General features: G+C 49.2%; 1 protein-coding gene across 2 annotated transcripts in view; it reads left to right on the top strand.

Annotated features, from left to right (window-relative positions):
- Positions 1-22,087, top strand: part of LOC139382515 (programmed cell death protein 10-like) — a 57,907-nt gene that overhangs the window by 32,645 nt on the left and 3,175 nt on the right. For both annotated transcript variants that reach the window (XM_071126607.1, XM_071126606.1), the window contains 3 exons: positions 16,406-16,532; positions 20,356-20,434; positions 20,609-20,691. In XM_071126607.1, the coding sequence (XP_070982708.1) occupies positions 16,406-16,532; positions 20,356-20,434; positions 20,609-20,691 (289 nt within the window). The remainder of the gene's footprint in view (positions 1-16,405; positions 16,533-20,355; positions 20,435-20,608; positions 20,692-22,087) is intronic.

Genomic DNA, 22,087 nt, shown 5'->3' with positions numbered 1-22,087 from the left:
TACTCTAACCACTAGGCTACCTGCCTCCTCTACACTCTAACCACTAGGCTACCTGCCACCTCTACACTCTAACCACTAGACTACCTGCCTCCTCTACACTCTAACCACTAGGCTACCTGCCTCCTCTACACTCTAACCACTAGGCTACCTGCCTCCTCTACACTCTAACCACTAGGCTACCTGCCTCCTCTACACTCTATCCACTAGGCTACCTGCCTCCTCTACACTCTAACCACTAGGCTACCTGCCTCCTCTACACTCTAACCACTAGGCTACCTACCTCCTCTACACTCAAACCACTAGGATACCTACCTCCTCTACACTCTAACCACTAGGCTACCTGCCTCCTCTACACTCTAACCACTAGGCTACCTGCCTCCTCTACACTCTAACCACTAGGCTACCTACCTCCTCTATACTCTAACCACTAGGCTACCTGCCTCCTCTACACTCTAACCACTAGGCCACCTGCCTCCTCTACACTCTAACCACTAGGCTACCTGCCTCCTCTACACTCTAACCACTAGGCCACCTGCCTCCTCTACACTCTAACCACTAGGCTACCTGCCTCCTCTACACTCTAACCACTAGGCTACCTGCCACCTCTACACTCTAACCACTAGGCTACCTGCCTCCTCTACACTCTAACCACTAGGCCACCTGCCTCCTCTACACTCAAACCACTAGGATACCTACCTCCTCTACACTCTAACCACTAGGCTACCTGCCTCCTCTACACTCTAACCACTAGGCTACCTGCCTCCTCTACACTCTAACCACTAGGCTACCTACCTCCTCTATACTCTAACCACTAGGCTACCTGCCTCCTCTACACTCTAACCACTAGGCTACCTGCCACCTCTACACTCTAACCACTAGGCTACCTGCCTCCTCTACACTCTAACCACTAGGCTACCTGCCTCCTCTACACTCTAACCACTAGGCTACCTGCCTCCTCTACACTCTAACCACTAGGCTACCTGCCTCCTCTACACTCTATCCACTAGGCTACCTGCCTCCTCTACACTCTAACCACTAGGCTACCTGCCTCCTCTACACTCTAACCACTAGGCTACCTACCTCCTCTATACTCTAACCACTAGGCTACCTGCCTCCTCTACACTCTAACCACTAGGCCACCTGCCTCCTCTACACTCTAACCACTAGGCTACCTGCCTCCTCTACACTCTAACCACTAGGCCACCTGCCTCCTCTACACTCTAACCACTAGGCTACCTGCCTCCTCTACACTCTAACCACTAGGCTACCTGCCACCTCTACACTCTAACCACTAGGCTACCTGCCTCCTCTACACTCTAACCACTAGGCCACCTGCCTCCTCTACACTCAAACCACTAGGATACCTACCTCCTCTACACTCTAACCACTAGGCTACCTGCCTCCTCTACACTCTAACCACTAGGCTACCTGCCTCCTCTACACTCTAACCACTAGGCTACCTACCTCCTCTATACTCTAACCACTAGGCTACCTGCCTCCTCTACACTCTAACCACTAGGCTACCTGCCACCTCTACACTCTAACCACTAGGCTACCTGCCTCCTCTACACTCTAACCACTAGGCTACCTGCCTCCTCTACACTCTAACCACTAGGCTACCTGCCTCCTCTACACTCTAACCACTAGGCTACCTGCCTCCTCTACACTCTAACCACTAGGCTACCTGCCTCCTCTACACTCTATCCACTAGGCTACCTGCCTCCTCTACACTCTAACCACTAGGCTACCTGCCTCCTCTACACTCTAACCACTAGGCTACCTACCTCCTCTACACTCTAACCACTAGGCCACCTGCCTCCTCTACACTCAAACCACTAGGATACCTACCTCCTCTACACTCTAACCACTAGGCTACCTGCCTCCTCTACACTCTAACCACTAGGCTACCTGCCTCCTCTACACTCTAACCACTAGGCTACCTACCTCCTCTATACTCTAACCACTAGGCTACCTGCCTCCTCTACACTCTAACCACTAGGCTACCTGCCACCTCTACACTCTAACCACTAGGCTACCTGCCTCCTCTACACTCTAACCACTAGGCTACCTGCCTCCTCTACACTCTAACCACTAGGCTACCTGCCACCTCTACACTCTAACCACTAGGTTACCTACCTCCTCTACACTCTAACCACTAGGCTACCTGCCTCCTCTACACTCTAACCACTAGGCTACCTGCCACCTCTACACTCTAACCACTAGGCTACCTGCCTCCTCTACACTCAAACCACTAGGCTACCTGCCACCTCTACACTCTAACCACTAGGTTACCTACCTCCTCTACACTCTAACCACTAGGCTACCTGCCTCCTCTACACTCTAACCACTAGGCTACCTGCCACCTCTACACTCTAACCACTAGGCTACCTGCCTCCTCTACACTCAAACCACTAGGATACCTGCCTCCTCTACACTCTAACCACTAGGCTACCTGCCAGCTCTACACTCTAACCACTAGGTTACCTACCTCCTCTACACTCTAACCACTAGGCTACCTGCCTCATCTACACTCTAACCACTAGGCTACCTGCCACCTCTACACTCTAACCACTAGGCTACCTGCCTCCTCTACACTCTAACCACTAGGATACCTGCCTCCTCTACACTCTAACCACTAGGCTACCTGCCTCCTCTACACTCTAACCACTAGGCCACCTGCCACCTCTACACTCTAACCACTAGGCTACCTGCCTCCTCTACACTCTAACCACTAGGCTACCTGCCTCCTCTACACTCTAACCACTAGATTACCTGCCTCCTCTACACTCTAACCACTAGGCTACCTGCCTCCTCTACACTCTAACCACTAGATTACCTGCCTCCTCTACACTCTAACCACTAGGCTACCTGCCTCCTCTACACTCTAACCACTAGGCTACCTGCCTCCTCTACACTCTAACCACTAGGTTACCTGCCTCCTCTACACTCTAACCACTAGGCTACCTGCCTCCTCTACACTCTAACCACTAGGCTACCTGCCACCTCTACACTCTAACCACTAGGCTACCTGCCTCCTCTACACTCTAACCACTAGGCTACCTACCTCCTCTACACTCTAACCACTAGGCTACCTGCCTCCTCTACACTCTAACCACTAGGCTACCTGCCTCCTCTACACTCTAACCACTAGGCTACCTGCCTCCTCTACACTCTAACCACTAGGCTACCTGCCACCTCTACACTCTAACCACTAGGCTACCTGCCTCCTCTACACTCTAACCACTAGGCTACCTGCCTCCTCTACACTCTAACCACTAGGCTACCTGCCTCCTCTACACTCTAACCACTAGGCTACCTGCCTCCTCTACACTCTAACCACTAGGCTACCTGCCACCTCTACACTCTAACCACTAGGCTACCTGCCACCTCTACACTCTAACCACTAGGTTACCTACCTCCTCTACACTCTAACCACTAGGCTACCTGCCTCCTCTACACTCTAACCACTAGGCTACCTGCCTCCTCTACACTCTAACCACTAGGCTACCTACCTCCTCTATACTCTAACCACTAGGCTACCTGCCTCCTCTACACTCTAACCACTAGGTTACCTGCCTCCTCTACACTCTAACCACTAGACTACCTGCCACCTCTACACTCTAACCACTAGGCTACCTGCCTCCTCTACACTCTAACCACTAGGCTACCTGCCTCCTCTACACTCTAACCACTAGGCTACCTACCTCCTCTATACTCTAACCACTAGGCTACCTGCCTCCTCTACACTCTAACCACTAGGCTACCTGCCACCTCTACACTCTAACCACTAGGCTACCTGCCTCCTCTACACTCTAACCACTAGGCTACCTGCCTCCTCTACACTCTAACCACTAGGCTACCTGCCTCCTCTACACTCTAACCACTAGGCTACCTGCCTCCTCTACACTCTATCCACTAGGCTACCTGCCTCCTCTACACTCTAACCACTAGGCTACCTGCCTCCTCTACACTCTAACCACTAGGCTACCTACCTCCTCTACACTCGAACCACTAGGCTACCTGCCTCCTCTACACTCTAACCACTAGGTTACCTACCTCCTCTACACTCTAACCACTAGGCTACCTGCCTCCTCTACACTCTAACCACTAGGCTACCTACCTCCTCTACACTCTAACCACTAGGCTACCTGCCTCCTCTACACTCAAACCACTAGGCTACCTGCCTCCTCTACACTCTAACCACTAGGCTACCTGCCTCCTCTACACTCTAACCACTAGGCTACCTGCCTCCTCTACACTCTAACCACTAGGCTACCTGCCTCCTCTACACTCAAACCACTAGACTACCTGCCTCCTCTACACTCTACCACTAGGCTACCTGCCACCTCTACACTCTAACCACTAGGTTACCTACCTCCTCTACACTCTAACCACTAGGCTACCTGCCTCCTCTACACTCTAACCACTAGGCTACCTGCCACCTCTACACTCTAACCACTAGGCTACCTGCCTCCTCTACACTCAAACCACTAGGCTACCTGCCACCTCTACACTCTAACCACTAGGTTACCTACCTCCTCTACACTCTAACCACTAGGCTACCTGCCTCCTCTACACTCTAACCACTAGGCTACCTGCCACCTCTACACTCTAACCACTAGGCTACCTGCCTCCTCTACACTCAAACCACTAGGATACCTGCCTCCTCTACACTCTAACCACTAGGCTACCTGCCAGCTCTACACTCTAACCACTAGGTTACCTACCTCCTCTACACTCTAACCACTAGGCTACCTGCCTCCTCTACACTCTAACCACTAGGCTACCTGCCACCTCTACACTCTAACCACTAGGCTACCTGCCTCCTCTACACTCTAACCACTAGGATACCTGCCTCCTCTACACTCTAACCACTAGGCTACCTGCCTCCTCTACACTCTAACCACTAGGCCACCTGCCACCTCTACACTCTAACCACTAGGCTACCTGCCTCCTCTACACTCTAACCACTAGGCTACCTGCCTCCTCTACACTCTAACCACTAGATTACCTGCCTCCTCTACACTCTAACCACTAGGCTACCTGCCTCCTCTACACTCTAACCACTAGATTACCTGCCTCCTCTACACTCTAACCACTAGGCTACCTGCCTCCTCTACACTCTAACCACTAGGCTACCTGCCTCCTCTACACTCTAACCACTAGGTTACCTGCCTCCTCTACACTCTAACCACTAGGCTACCTGCCTCCTCTACACTCTAACCACTAGGCTACCTGCCACCTCTACACTCTAACCACTAGGCTACCTGCCTCCTCTACACTCTAACCACTAGGCTACCTACCTCCTCTACACTCTAACCACTAGGCTACCTGCCTCCTCTACACTCTAACCACTAGGCTACCTGCCTCCTCTACACTCTAACCACTAGGCTACCTGCCTCCTCTACACTCTAACCACTAGGCTACCTGCCACCTCTACACTCTAACCACTAGGCTACCTGCCTCCTCTACACTCTAACCACTAGGCTACCTGCCTCCTCTACACTCTAACCACTAGGCTACCTGCCTCCTCTACACTCTAACCACTAGGCTACCTGCCTCCTCTACACTCTAACCACTAGGCTACCTGCCTCCTCTACACTCTAACCACTAGGCTACCTGCCTCCTCTACACTCTAACCACTAGGCTACCTGCCTCCTCTACACTCTAACCACTAGGCTACCTGCCACCTCTACACTCTAACCACTAGGCTACCTGCCACCTCTACACTCTAACCACTAGGTTACCTACCTCCTCTACACTCTAACCACTAGGCTACCTGCCTCCTCTACACTCTAACCACTAGGCTACCTACCTCCTCTACACTCTAACCACTAGGTTACCTACCTCCTCTACACTCTAACCACTAGGCTACCTGCCTCCTCTACACTCTAACCACTAGGCTACCTGCCTCCTCTACACTCTAACCACTAGGCTACCTGCCACCTCTACACTCTAACCACTAGGCTACCTGCCACCTCTACACTCTAACCACTAGGTTACCTGCCTCCTCTACACTCTAACCACTAGGCTACCTGCCTCCTCTACAGTCTAACCACTAGGCTACCTGCCTCCTCTACACTCTAACCACTAGGCTACCTGCCTCCTCTACACTCTAACCACTAGGTTACCTGCCTCCTCTACACTCTAACCACTAGGTTACCTGCCACCTCTACACTCTAACCACTAGGCTACCTGCCTCCTCTACACTCTAACCACTAGGCTACCTACCTCCTCTACACTCTAACCACTAGGCTACCTGCCACCTCTACACTCTAACCACTAGGTTACCTGCCTCCTCTACACTCTAACCACTAGGCTACCTACCTCCTCTACACTCTAACCACTAGGCTACCTGCCTCCTCTACACTCTAACCACTAGGTTACCTGCCTCCTCTACACTCTAACCACTAGGCTACCTGCCTCCTCTACACTCTAACCACTAGGCTACCTGCCTCCTCTACACTCTAACCACTAGGCTACCTGCCTCCTCTACACTCTAACCACTAGGCTACCTGCCTCCTCTACACTCTAACCACTAGGCTACCTGCCTCCTCTACACTCTAACCACTAGGCTACCTGCCTCCTCTACACTCTAACCACTAGGCTACCTACCTCCTCTACACTCTAACCACTAGGCTACCTGCCTCCTCTACACTCTAACCACTAGGTTACCTGCCTCCTCTACACTCTAACCACTAGGCTACCTGCCTCCTCTACACTCTAACCACTAGGCTACCTGCCTCCTCTACACTCTAACCACTAGGCTACCTGCCTCCTCTACACTCTAACCACTAGGCTACCTGCCTCCTCTACACTCTAACCACTAGGCTACCTGCCTCCTCTACACTCTAACCACTAGGCTACCTGCCTCCTCTACACTCTAACCACTAGGCTACCTGCCACCTCTACACTCTAACCACTAGGCTACCTGCCACCTCTACACTCTAACCACTAGGTTACCTACCTCCTCTACACTCTAACCACTAGGCTACCTGCCTCCTCTACACTCTAACCACTAGGCTACCTACCTCCTCTACACTCTAACCACTAGGTTACCTACCTCCTCTACACTCTAACCACTAGGCTACCTGCCTCCTCTACACTCTAACCACTAGGCTACCTGCCTCCTCTACACTCTAACCACTAGGCTACCTGCCACCTCTACACTCTAACCACTAGGCTACCTGCCACCTCTACACTCTAACCACTAGGTTACCTGCCTCCTCTACACTCTAACCACTAGGCTACCTGCCTCCTCTACACTCTAACCACTAGGCTACCTGCCTCCTCTACACTCTAACCACTAGGCTACCTGCCTCCTCTACACTCTAACCACTAGGTTACCTGCCTCCTCTACACTCTAACCACTAGGCTACCTGCCTCCTCTACACTCTAACCACTAGGCTACCTGCCTCCTCTACACTCTAACCACTAGGCTACCTGCCTCCTCTACACTCTAACCACTAGGCTACCTGCCACCTCTACACTCTAACCACTAGGCTACCTGCCACCTCTACACTCTAACCACTAGGTTACCTACCTCCTCTACACTCTAACCACTAGGCTACCTGCCTCCTCTACACTCTAACCACTAGGCTACCTACCTCCTCTACACTCTAACCACTAGGTTACCTACCTCCTCTACACTCTAACCACTAGGCTACCTGCCTCCTCTACACTCTAACCACTAGGCTACCTGCCTCCTCTACACTCTAACCACTAGGCTACCTGCCACCTCTACACTCTAACCACTAGGCTACCTGCCACCTCTACACTCTAACCACTAGGTTACCTGCCTCCTCTACACTCTAACCACTAGGCTACCTGCCTCCTCTACACTCTAACCACTAGGCTACCTGCCTCCTCTACACTCTAACCACTAGGCTACCTGCCTCCTCTACACTCTAACCACTAGGTTACCTGCCTCCTCTACACTCTAACCACTAGGTTACCTGCCACCTCTACACTCTAACCACTAGGCTACCTGCCTCCTCTACACTCTAACCACTAGGCTACCTACCTCCTCTACACTCTAACCACTAGGTTACCTGCCTCCTCTACACTCTAACCACTAGGCTACCTACCTCCTCTACACTCTAACCACTAGGCTACCTGCCACCTCTACACTCTAACCACTAGGTTACCTGCCTCCTCTACACTCTAACCACTAGGCTACCTACCTCCTCTACACTCTAACCACTAGGCTACCTGCCTCCTCTACACTCTAACCACTAGGTTACCTGCCTCCTCTACACTCTAACCACTAGGCTACCTGCCACCTCTACACTCTAACCACTAGGCTACCTGCCACCTCTACACTCTAACCACTAGGTTACCTACCTCCTCTACACTCTAACCACTAGGCTACCTGCCTCCTCTACACTCTAACCACTAGGCTACCTACCTCCTCTACACTCTAACCACTAGGTTACCTACCTCCTCTACACTCTAACCACTAGGCTACCTGCCTCCTCTACACTCTAACCACTAGGCTACCTGCCTCCTCTACACTCTAACCACTAGGCTACCTGCCACCTCTACACTCTAACCACTAGGCTACCTGCCACCTCTACACTCTAACCACTAGGTTACCTGCCTCCTCTACACTCTAACCACTAGGCTACCTGCCTCCTCTACACTCTAACCACTAGGCTACCTGCCTCCTCTACACTCTAACCACTAGGCTACCTGCCTCCTCTACACTCTAACCACTAGGTTACCTGCCTCCTCTACACTCTAACCACTAGGTTACCTGCCACCTCTACACTCTAACCACTAGGCTACCTGCCTCCTCTACACTCTAACCACTAGGCTACCTACCTCCTCTACACTCTAACCACTAGGTTACCTGCCTCCTCTACACTCTAACCACTAGGCTACCTACCTCCTCTACACTCTAACCACTAGGCTACCTGCCACCTCTACACTCTAACCACTAGGTTACCTGCCTCCTCTACACTCTAACCACTAGGCTACCTACCTCCTCTACACTCTAACCACTAGGCTACCTGCCTCCTCTACACTCTAACCACTAGGTTACCTGCCTCCTCTACACTCTAACCACTAGGCTACCTGCCTCCTCTACACTCTAACCACTAGGCTACCTGCCTCCTCTACACTCTAACCACTAGGCTACCTGCCTCCTCTACACTCTAACCACTAGGCTACCTGCCTCCTCTACACTCTAACCACTAGGCTACCTGCCTCCTCTACACTCTAACCACTAGGCTACCTGCCTCCTCTACACTCTAACCACTAGGCTACCTGCCACCTCTACACTCTAACCACTAGGCTACCTGCCACCTCTACACTCTAACCACTAGGTTACCTACCTCCTCTACACTCTAACCACTAGGCTACCTGCCTCCTCTACACTCTAACCACTAGGCTACCTACCTCCTCTACACTCTAACCACTAGGTTACCTACCTCCTCTACACTCTAACCACTAGGCTACCTGCCTCCTCTACACTCTAACCACTAGGCTACCTGCCTCCTCTACACTCTAACCACTAGGCTACCTGCCACCTCTACACTCTAACCACTAGGCTACCTGCCACCTCTACACTCTAACCACTAGGTTACCTGCCTCCTCTACACTCTAACCACTAGGCTACCTGCCTCCTCTACACTCTAACCACTAGGCTACCTGCCTCCTCTACACTCTAACCACTAGGTTACCTGCCTCCTCTACACTCTAACCACTAGGTTACCTACCTCCTCTACACTCTAACCACTAGGTTACCTGCCTCCTCTACACTCTAACCACTAGACTACCTGCCTCCTCTACACTCTAACCACTAGGCTACCTGCCTCCTCTACACTCTAACCACTAGGTTACCTGCCTCCTCTACACTCTAACCACTAGGTTACCTGCCTCCTCTACACTCTAACCACTAGGTTACCTACCTCCTCTACACTCTAACCACTAGGTTACCTGCCTCCTCTACACTCTAACCACTAGACTACCTGCCTCCTCTACACTCTAACCACTAGGCTACCTACCTCCTCTACACTCTAACCACTAGACTACCTGCCACCTCTACACTCTAACCACTAGACTACCTGCCTCCTCTACACTCTAACCACTAGGCTACCTACCTCCTCTACACTCTAACCACTAGACTACCTGCCTCCTCTACACTCTAACCACTAGGCTACCTACCTCCTCTACACTCTAACCACTAGGTTACCTACCTCCTCTACACTCTAACCACTAGACTACCTACCTCCTCTACACTCTAACCACTAGACTACCTACCTCCTCTACACTCTAACCACTAGGTTACCTACCTCCTCTACACTCTAACCACTAGACTACCTACCTCCTCTACACTCTAACCACTAGGTTACCTGCCACCTCTACACTCTAACCACTAGACTACCTGCCTCCTCTACACTCTAACCACTAGGTTACCTGCCACCTCTACACTCTAACCACTAGGTTACCTGCCACCTCTACACTCTAACCACTAGACTACCTGCCTCCTCTACACTCTAACCACTAGACTACCTGCCTCCTCTACACTCTAACCACTAGGTTACCTGCCTCCTCTACACTCTAACCACTAGACTACCTGCCTCCTCTACACTCTAACCACTAGACTACCTGCCTCCTCTACACTCTAACCACTAGGTTACCTGCCACCTCTACACTCTAACCACTAGACTACCTGCCTCCTCTACACTCTAACCACTAGGTTACCTGCCACCTCTACACTCTAACCACTAGGTTACCTGCCACCTCTACACTCTAACCACTAGACTACCTGCCTCCTCTACACTCTAACCACTAGGTTACCTGCCACCTCTACACTCTAACCACTAGACTACCTGCCACCTCTACACTCTAACCACTAGGTTACCTGCCACCTCTACACTCTAACCACTAGGCCACCTGCCACCTCTACACTCTAACCACTAGACTACCTGCCTCCGCTACACTCTAACCACTAGGATACCTGCCTCCTCTACACTCTAACCACTAGGCTACCTGCCTCCTCTACACTCTAACCACTAGACTACCTGCCTCCTCTACACTCTAACCACTAGGTTACCTACCTCCTCTACACTCTAACCACTAGACTACCTGCCTCCTCTACACTCTAACCACTAGGTTACCTGCCACCTCTACACTCTAACCACTAGGCTTCCTGCCTCCTCTACACTCAAACCACTAGGCTACCTGCCACCTCTACACTCTAACCACTAGACTACCTGCCTCCGCTACACTCTAACCACTAGGATACCTGCCTCCTCTACACTCTAACCACTAGGCTACCTGCCTCCTCTACACTCTAACCACTAGACTACCTGCCTCCTCTACACTCTAACCACTAGGTTACCTACCTCCTCTACACTCTAACCACTAGACTACCTGCCACCTCTACACTCTAACCACTAGGTTACCTGCCTCCTCTACACTCTAACCACTAGACTACCTGCCTCCTCTACACTCTAACCACTAGGCTACCTGCCACCTCTACACTCTAACCACTAGGCTACCTGCCTCCTCTACACTCTAACCACTAGTCTACCTGCCTCCTCTACACTCTAACCACTAGTCTACCTGCCTCCTCTACACTCTAACCACTAGTCTACCTGCCTCCTCTACACTCTAACCACTAGGCTACCTGCCTCCTCTACACTCTAACCACTAGACTACCTGCCTCCTCTACACTCTAACCACTAGGCTACCTGCCTCCTCTACACTCTAACCACTAGGCTACCTGCCTCCTCTACACTCTAACCACTAGACTACCTGCCTCCTCTACACTCTAACCACTAGGCTACCTGCCTCCTCTACACTCTAACCACTAGGCTACCTACCTCCTCTACACTCTAACCACTAGACTACCTGCCTCCTCTACACTCTAACCACTAGGCTACCTGCCACCTCTACACTCTAACCACTAGACTACCTGCCTCCTCTACACTCTAACCACTAGACTACCTGCCTCCTCTACACTCTAACCACTAGGCTACCTGCCTCCTCTACACTCTAACCACTAGGCTACCTACCTCCTCTACACTCTAACCACTAGACTACCTGCCTCCTCTACACTCTAACCACTAGGCTACCTGCCTCCTCTACACTCTAACCACTAGGCTACCTGCCTCCTCTACACTCTAACCACTAGGCTACCTGCCTCCTCTACACTCTAACCACTAGGATACCTGCCTCCTCTACACTCTAACCACTAGACTACCTGCCTCCTCTACACTCTAACCACTAGGCTACCTGCCTCCTCTACACTCTAACCACTAGACTACCTGCCTCCTCTACACTCTAACCACTAGGCTACCTGCCTCCTCTACACTCTAACCACTAGACTACCTGCCTCCTCTACACTCTAACCACTAGACTACCTACCTCCTCTACACTCTAACCACTAGGTTACCTGCCTCCTCTACACTCTAACCACTAGGCTACCTGCCTCCTCTACACTCTAACCACTAGACTACCTGCCTCCTCTACACTCTAACCACTAGACTACCTACCTCCTCTACACTCTAACCACTAGGCTACCTGCCTCCTCTACACTCTAACCACTAGGCTACCTGCCTCCTCTACACTCTAACCACTAGGCTACCTGCCTCCTCTACACTCTAACCACTAGACTACCTGCCTCCTCTACACTCTAACCACTAGACTACCTGCCTCCTCTACACTCTAACCACTAGACTACCTGCCACCTCTACACTCTAACCACTAGGTTACCTGCCTCCTCTACACTCTAACCACTAGGTTACCTGCCTCCTCTACACTCTAACCACTAGGTTACCTGCCTCCTCTACACTCTAACCACTAGGCTACCTGCCTCCTCTACACTCTAACCACTAGGCTACCTGCCTCCTCTACACTCTAACCACTAGACTACCTGCCTCCTCTACACTCTAACCACTAGGCTACCTGCCTCCTCTACACTCTAACCACTAGGCTACCTACCTCCTCTACACTCTAACCACTAGACTACCTGCCTCCTCTACACTCTAACCACTAGGCTACCTGCCACCTCTACACTCTAACCACTAGACTACCTTCCTCCTCTACACTCTAACCACTAGACTACCTGCCTCCTCTACACTCTAACCACTAGGCTACCTGCCTCCTCTACACTCTAACCACTAGGCTACCTACCTCCTCTACACTCTAACCACTAGACTACCTGCCTCCTCTACACTCTAACCACTAGGCTACCTGCCACCTCTACACTCTAACCACTAGACTACCTGCCTCCTCTACACTCTAACCACTAGACTACCTGCCTCCTCTACACTCTAACCACTAGGCTACCTGCCTCCTCTACACTCTAACCACTAGGCTACCTACCTCCTCTACACTCTAACCACTAGACTACCTGCCTCCTCTACACTCTAACCACTAGGCTACCTGCCTCCTCTACACTCTAACCACTAGGCTACCTGCCTCCTCTACACTCTAACCACTAGGCTACCTGCCTCCTCTACACTCTAACCACTAGGATACCTGCCTCCTCTACACTCTAACCACTAGCTACCTGCCTCCTCTACACTCTAACCACTAGACTACCTGCCTCCTCTACACTCTAACCACTAGGCTACCTGCCTCCTCTACACTCTAACCACTAGGCTACCTGCCTCCTCTACACTCTAACGACTAGACTACCTGCCTCCTCTACACTCTAACCACTAGGCTACCTGCCTCCTCTACACTCTAACCACTAGGCTACCTGCCTCCTCTACACTCTAACCACTAGGATACCTGCCTCCTCTACACTCTAACCACTAGCTACCTGCCTCCTCTACACTCTAACCACTAGACTACCTGCCTCCTCTACACTCTAACCACTAGGCTACCTGCCTCCTCTACACTCTAACCACTAGGCTACCTGCCTCCTCTACACTCTAACCACTAGGCTACCTGCCTCCTCTACACTCTAACCACTAGGTTACCTACCTCCTCTACACTCTAACCACTAGGTTACCTGCCTCCTCTACACTCTAACCACTAGGTTACCTGCCTCCTCTACACTCTAACCACTAGGTTACCTGCCAGCTCTCCACTCTAACCACTAGGCTACCTGCCTCCTCTACACTCTAACCACTAGACTACCTGCCTCCTCTACACTCTAACCACTAGTTACCTGCCTCCTCTACACTCTAACCACTAGACTACCTGCCTCCTCTACACTCTAACCACTAGGTTACCTGCCTCCTCTACACTCTAACCACTAGACTACCTGCCTCCTCTACACTCTAACCACTAGGTTACCTGCCTCCTCTACACTCTAACCACTAGACTACCTGCCTCCTCTACACTCTAACCACTAGGTTACCTACCACCTCTACACTCTAACCACTAGACTACCTGCCTCCTCTACACTCTAACCACTAGGTTACCTACCACCTCTACACTCTAACCACTAGGCTACCTGCCTCCTCTATACTCTAACCACTAGGTTACCTACCTCCTCTACACTCTAACCACTAGGCTACCTGCCTCCTCTACACTCTAACCACTAGGTTACCTACCACCTCTACACTCTAACCACTAGGTTACCTGCCTCCTCTACACTCTAACCACTAGGTTACCTACCTCCTCTACACTCTAACCACTAGGTTACCTACCTCCTCTACACTCTAACCACTAGACTACCTGCCTCCTCTACACTCTAACCACTAGACTACCTGCCTCCTCTACACTCTAACCACTAGACTACCTGCCTCCTCTACACTCTAACCACTAGACTACCTGCCACCTCTACACTCTAACCACTAGTTACCTGCCACCTCTACACTCTAACCACTAGGCTACCTGCCTCCTCTACACTCTAACCACTAGGCTACCTGCCTCCTCTACACTCTAACCACTAGGTTACCTGCCTCCTCTACACTCTAACCACTAGACTACCTACCTCCTCTACACTCTAACCACTAGGCTACCTGCCTCCTCTACACTCTAACCACTAGGCTACCTGCCTCCTCTACACTCTAACCACTAGGTTACCTGCCTCCTCTACACTCTAACCACTAGACTACCTACCTCCTCTACACTCTAACCACTAGGCTACCTACCTCCTCTACACTCTAACCACTAGGTTACCTGCCTCCTCTACACTCTAACCACTAGGTTACCTACCTCCTCTACACTCTAACCACTAGGTTACCTACCTCCTCTACACTCTAACCACTAGACTACCTGCCTCCTCTACACTCTAACCACTAGACTACCTGCCTCCTCTACACTCTAACCACTAGACTACCTGCCTCCTCTACACTCTAACCACTAGACTACCTGCCACCTCTACACTCTAACCACTAGTTACCTGCCACCTCTACACTCTAACCACTAGGCTACCTGCCTCCTCTACACTCTAACCACTAGGCTACCTGCCTCCTCTACACTCTAACCACTAGGTTACCTGCCTCCTCTACACTCTAACCACTAGACTACCTACCTCCTCTACACTCTAACCACTAGGCTACCTGCCTCCTCTACACTCTAACCACTAGGCTACCTGCCTCCTCTACACTCTAACCACTAGGTTACCTGCCTCCTCTACACTCTAACCACTAGACTACCTACCTCCTCTACACTCTAACCACTAGTTACCTACCTCCTCTACACTCTAACCACTAGTTACCTGCCACCTCTACACTCTAACCACTAGGCTACCTGCCTCCTCTACACTCTAACCACTAGGCTACCTGCCTCCTCTACACTCTAACCACTAGACTACCTACCTCCTCTACACTCTAACCACTAGTTACCTACCTCCTCTACACTCTAACCACTAGTTACCTGCAGTCCCAAATGTGACATGTTTACTGCTGAACTTATTTAGGTTTTCCATAAAGGGGTTGAATACTTATTGACTCAAGACATTTCAGCTTTTCATTTTTTATTCATTTGTTAAAAACAATAATAAAAAAAAACATAATTCCACATTGACATTTTGGGGTATTGTGTGTCCATTTGAAATGTAAATCCATTTGAAATGTAGTATGTAACAACAACAATGTGGAAAATGTCAAAGGGTTTGGACACTTTCTGAAGACTCTGTACTTCCTGCTTTTAGCCAGGCTACACTACAGTGTTACCTCTCTCTAACTTTCCCCTCACAGTCACAGTACTCTGCTCACACACACACACAGTCACAGTACTCTGCTCACACACACAGTCACACACACAGTCACAGTACTCTGCTCTCACACACACACACACACACACACACACACACACACAGTCACAGTACTCTGCTCACACACACAGATGGCTCTCTGAGTGGGGCTGTTCTGTTACTGCCTCTGGAATGCTCTCTCTACATTCCACCACCACCTTGTTGACCTGTCTCCATGGTGACTCAGGCTGTGTGTGTGTGTGTGTGTGTGTGTGTGTGTGTGTGTGTGTGTGTGTGTAGAGTTCATGATTGACAGGCCTGAGCAGGAGTTCCAGGACTTGAATGACAAGGCCCGGGCACTCAAACACATCCTCAGCAAGATCCCAGATGAAATCAACGACAGAGTACGCTTCTTACAGACCATCAAGTCAGTACACATACATGCATATTATACACACACGAGCTCGGAGACCTCCCAGTACACCGTCTGTGGCGTCATTCACACTTCTCAAGCACACGTTCTCTTGTTTCCATTTACAACACCAGTCAAAAGTTTGGACTCACCTACTCATTCAATGGTTTTTATTTGATTTATTTTTGACTATTTTCTACATTGTAGAATAATAGTGAAGACATCAAAACTATGAAATAACACAGCGTGTTTATTTTTTAGATTCTTCATAGTAGCCACCCTTTGCCTTGATGACACACTTGGCATTCGCTCAACCAGATTTGTATTTTACCTTTATTTAACTAGGCAAGTCAGTTAAGAACAAATTCTTATTTACAATGACAGCCTACCGGGGAACAGTGGGTTAACTGCCTTGTTCAGGGGCAGAATGACCTATTTTTACCTTGTCAGCTCGGGGGATTCCATCTAGCAACCTTTCGGTTACTGGCCCAACGCTCTAACCACTAGGCTACCTGCCACCTCTACACTCTAACTACTAGACTACCTGCCTCCTCTACACTCTAACCACTAGGTTACCTGGCTCCTCTACACTCTAACCACTAGGCTCCCTGCCTCCTCTACACTCTAACCACTAGGTTACCTGCCCAACTTCCTGAGGTAGTCACCTGAAATGCATTGTAATTAACAGGTGTGCCATGTTAAAAGTTAATTTGTGGAACTTTGAACGGTTCTTCAAGTGCAGTTGCAAAAACCATCAGGCGCTACGATGAAACTGTCTCTCATGAGGACCGCCACAGGAAAGGAAGACCCAGAGTTACCTCTGCTGTGATGAAACTGGCTCTCATGAGGACCGCCACAGGAAAGGAAGACCCAGAGTTACCTCTGCTGTGATGGAACTGGCTCTCATGAGGACCGCCACAGGAAAGGAAGACCCAGAGTTACCTCTGCTGTGATGAAACTGGCTCTCATGAGGACCGCCACAGGAAAGGAAGACCCAGAGTTACCTCTGCTTTTAGAGGATAAGTTCATTAGAGTTACCAGCAACTGATTGCAGCCCAAATAATTGCTTCAAAGAGTTCAAGTAACAGACACATCTCAACATCAACTGTTAGAGGAGACTGAGTGAATCAGGCCTTCATGGTGGAATTTCTGCAAAGAAACCACTACTAAAGGACACCAATAAGAAGAAGAGACTTGCTTGGGCCAAGAAACACGAGACTGGACATTAGACCGGTGGAAATCTATCCTTTGGTCTGATGAGTCCAAATGTGTGATTTTTAGTTCCAACTGTCTTTCTGAGACACAGAGTAGGTGAACGGATGATCTCTGCATGTGTGGTTCCCACCGTGAAGCATGGAGGAGGAGGTGGGATGGTGTGGGGATGCTTTGCTGGTGACACTGTCAGTGTCAAGGCATTCTGCAGCGATACGCCATCCCATCTGGTTTGCGCTTAGTGGGACTATCATTTGTTTTTCAACAGGACAATGGCCCAACACACCTCCAGGCTGTGTAAGGGCTATTTGACCAAGAAGGAGAATGATGGAGTGCTGCATCAGATGACCTGGCCTCTACAATCACCTGACCTCAACTCAATTGAGATGGTTTGGTATGAGTTAGACCGCAGAGTGAAGGAAAAGCAGCCAACAAGTGCTCAACATATGTGCCAACTCCTTCAAGACTGTTGGAAAAAGCATTCCTCATGAAGCTGGTTGAGAGAATGTCAAGAGTGTGCAAAGCTGTCAAGGCAAAGGGCAGCTACTTTGAAGAGTCTCAATTATAAAATATATTTTGATTTAACAACTTTTTTTGGTTACTACATGATTCCTTATTTACTAACTAAATAATCACATAAATACATAACAAACAGTAGACTTGGTTACTAACACAATGCATTGATAAGTCCCTAGTGGGCTAAACCGGTATGACGGCTTGGTAGACAATGGAAAGGGGGTGGGGACAGAAAGAGCAGGAGAGACAAAATGGATTCACTACACACAGTTGATAATTCTATTCATTGAAATGCTAATCATTTGCACATGAATGGCTTCTCATTCGAAAATAATTGCAACGTATATATTTACGGCCGTATGTCGTTGTTGTCTTCTCTGTTGGAATCTGGTCCGTCTGCTGGAGAGTCAGGTTCATCAGAGAGTCTCTGGTTAACTTCCCCAGGAGTCACCATGTCTTTCGTAGTTGTCGCTTGCTCGGTTGTCAGTATTCTCGTACTAGATTTACTTAATTTCCGGCTGCAGACTAGTAATTCTACGTCTAGGATTTGCTCTTATTCTGTAGTGATCGATAGTCTCATAGTTTTACCATTTCCAGCCTTGTAGCCAACACTACCCACTGTATGGTCTCCATGGCCTATAGAGTGGTAGTTGTTAACCATTTCACGTGTAGCGTCAGCTGCATGTTTTCTAGTCTAATGGTCTATAGAATTGTAGCCATTCCGACATGGGCACTCCGTCCCAGCGTTCTCTGACTTTATGTACATTTTGTAAGAAGGGGTTTATACTCTGTGGAAAAAAAGGGCGATTCCATGACGCCTGATGTAATGTCTGGCTCACGGAGGTGTGGCCACTGACTAGTTAAACATTTTATATGAAAATCCATACTCTCATTTAGAAGGCTAACATCGCATTACATCTTTCCACAAATAGTTTAATATTTACTCATTCATTTTATCCAACATCTAGATGTACATTTGATGATTGAAAAGTGTACACAGAGACACAGTAATGAGGGTTTCCTGTCCTTCTTGAGGTCACCAAATGAAACACACTCAACATGACTGTCCCTTAAGTGTCCATGGACCATTCCCATGTTCTCAAAAATATAAATATTGTTTAATCCTTCTCTTTGGGAGTTTCTAATGAGAGGGAGAGAGGGGGGACCCACCCAGGGGGGACCCACCCAGAAGGCCACGCCGTGACAACTATTATTCTACAATGTAGAAAATAGTAAAAATAAAGAAAAACCCTTGAATGAGTAGGTGTGTCCAAACTTTTGACGTGCTGTACTTTCCAATGTAACACTGTCTCAACTTAGTACACACACACACACAGGCCTACACAATTCTTCTCCCACACACTTATTCTTTCATGGGTTGTTTCTGTCTTGGCTCACTTTTTGAGTTTTCTCATTCAATTTGTGTTGAGTCACTCTCCTAAGTAACTTACTCAGTGGAAGATTTAGAAAAAAGTATATTTGGAACAAAGATGAAAAATGTTTCCCCCATTTGCTTTATGAAACTACAGTATTTAAACGTGAAGGGGGGACAGGACTGAAAGAGGGAGTACGGGTTCTAGGGAGGAGGGAGTGGGGGATGAAGGGAAGGTAAAGGAGTGAGATGTGAGATGGTTCAGGATGTCTGACTGCTGTTGGACTAAGAAGCAGTAAGAGTTGAGATGGTCCAGGATGTCTGACTGCTGTTGGAGTAAGGGTTGAGATGGTCCAGGATGTCTGACTGCCGTTGGACTAAGAAGCAGTAAGAGTTGAGATGGTTCAGGATGTCTGACTGCTGTTGGACTAAGAAGCAGTAAGAGTTGTGATGGTTCAGGATGTCTGACTGCTGTTGGAGTAAGGGTTGAGATGGTCCAGGATGTCTGACTGCCGTTGGACTAAGAAGCAGTAAGGGTTGAGATGGTTCAGGATGTCTGACTGCCGTTGGACTAAGAAGCAGTAAGGGTTGAGATGGTCCAGGATGTCTGACTGCCGTTGGACTAAGAAGCAGTAAGAGTTGTGATGGTTCAGGATGTCTGACTGCTGTTGGACTAAGAAGCAGTAAGGGTTGAGATGGTTCAGGATGTCTGACTGCTGTTGGACTCCTTGTCCACAGAGATATCGCCAGCGCCATAAAGGAACTCCTAGACACGGTCAACACTGTCTTCCGAAAATACCAGTACCAGAACCGACGGGTGAGAACACACACACACACACACACACACACACACACACACACACACACACACAGTCCAATTAAGACATCTGTTATTTTCATTCTCCCTCAGCTATCAGCAGAGTTTCAGACGTTGTGGTTTTTTTCCTCTGTTATCTTCTGAAAGAGTAAAACGCCTCTGCTGTTTTCCCAGGCACTGGAACACCAAAAGAAAGAGTTTGTGAAATACTCCAAGAGCTTCAGCGACACACTTAAAACCTACTTCAAAGATGGAAAGTAAGAACCTCATCACATCCTCCATGTTTCTACCCTGCTGTTCTCTTCCATGGCCCGTACAATATATCACCCATACTGGTTTACATCTGGCCCCTACAATATATCACCCGTACTGGTTTACATCTGGCCCCTACAATATATCACCCATACTGGTTTACATCTGGCCCCTACAATATATCACCCATACTGGTTTACATCTGGCCCATACAATATATCACCCATACTGGTTTACATCTGGCCCATACAATATATCACCCATACATACGGGTTTATATCTGACCCTTACAATATATCACCCATACTGGTTTATATCTGGCCCCTACAATATATCACCCATACTAGTTTACATCTGGCCCCTACAATATATCACCCATACTGGTTTACATCTGGCCCCTACAATATATCACCCATACTGGTTTATATCTGACCCTTACAATATATCACCCATACTGGTTTACATCTGGCCCGTACAATATCACCCATACTGGTTTACATCTGGCCCGTACAATATGTCACCCATACTGGTTTACATCTGACCCGTACAATATATCACCCATACATACGGGTTTACATCTGACCCGTACAATATATCACCCATACTGGTTTACATCTGGCCCCTACAATATATCACCCATACTGGTTTACATCTGGCCCCTACAATATATCACCCATACTGGTTTACATCTGACCCGTACAATATATCACCCATACTGGTTTACATCTGGCCCGTACAATATATCACCCATACATACGGGTTTATATCTGACCCTTACAATATATCACCCATACTGGTTTATATCTGACCCTTACAATATATCACCCATACTGGTTTATATCTGACCCGTACAATATCACCCATACTGGTTTACATCTGGCCCGTACAATATATCACCCATACGGGTTTACATCTGACCCGTACAATATATCACCCATACTGGTTTACATCTGGCCCGTACAATATCACCCATACTGGTTTACATCTGGCCCGTACAATATATCACCCATACTGGTTTACATCTGGCCCGTACAATATATCACCCATACTGGTTTACATCTGGCCCGTACAATATATCACCCATACGGGTTTACATCTGACCCGTACAATATATCACCCATACTGGTTTACATCTGGCCCGTACAATATCACCCATACTGGTTTACATCTGGCCCGTACAATATATCACCCATACGGGTTTACATCTGACCCGTACAATATATCACCCATACTGGTTTACAGCCCAACGCTAGTCCTCCAGTCCTCCCAAAAGCCCAACTCCAGTTCCTCCCAACAGCCCAACTCCAGTTCCTCCCAACAGCCCAACTCCAGTTCCTCCCAACAGCCCAACTCCAGTTCCTCCCAACAGCCCAACTCCAGTTCCTCCCAACAGCCCAACTC

Source organism: Oncorhynchus clarkii, chromosome 24, assembly GCF_045791955.1.
Source record: "Oncorhynchus clarkii lewisi isolate Uvic-CL-2024 chromosome 24, UVic_Ocla_1.0, whole genome shotgun sequence".
Classification (NCBI taxonomy): domain Eukaryota; kingdom Metazoa; phylum Chordata; class Actinopteri; order Salmoniformes; family Salmonidae; genus Oncorhynchus; species Oncorhynchus clarkii.
Note: the sequence above shows the minus strand (reverse complement) of the source record. Positions and strands in the feature narration are given on the sequence as shown.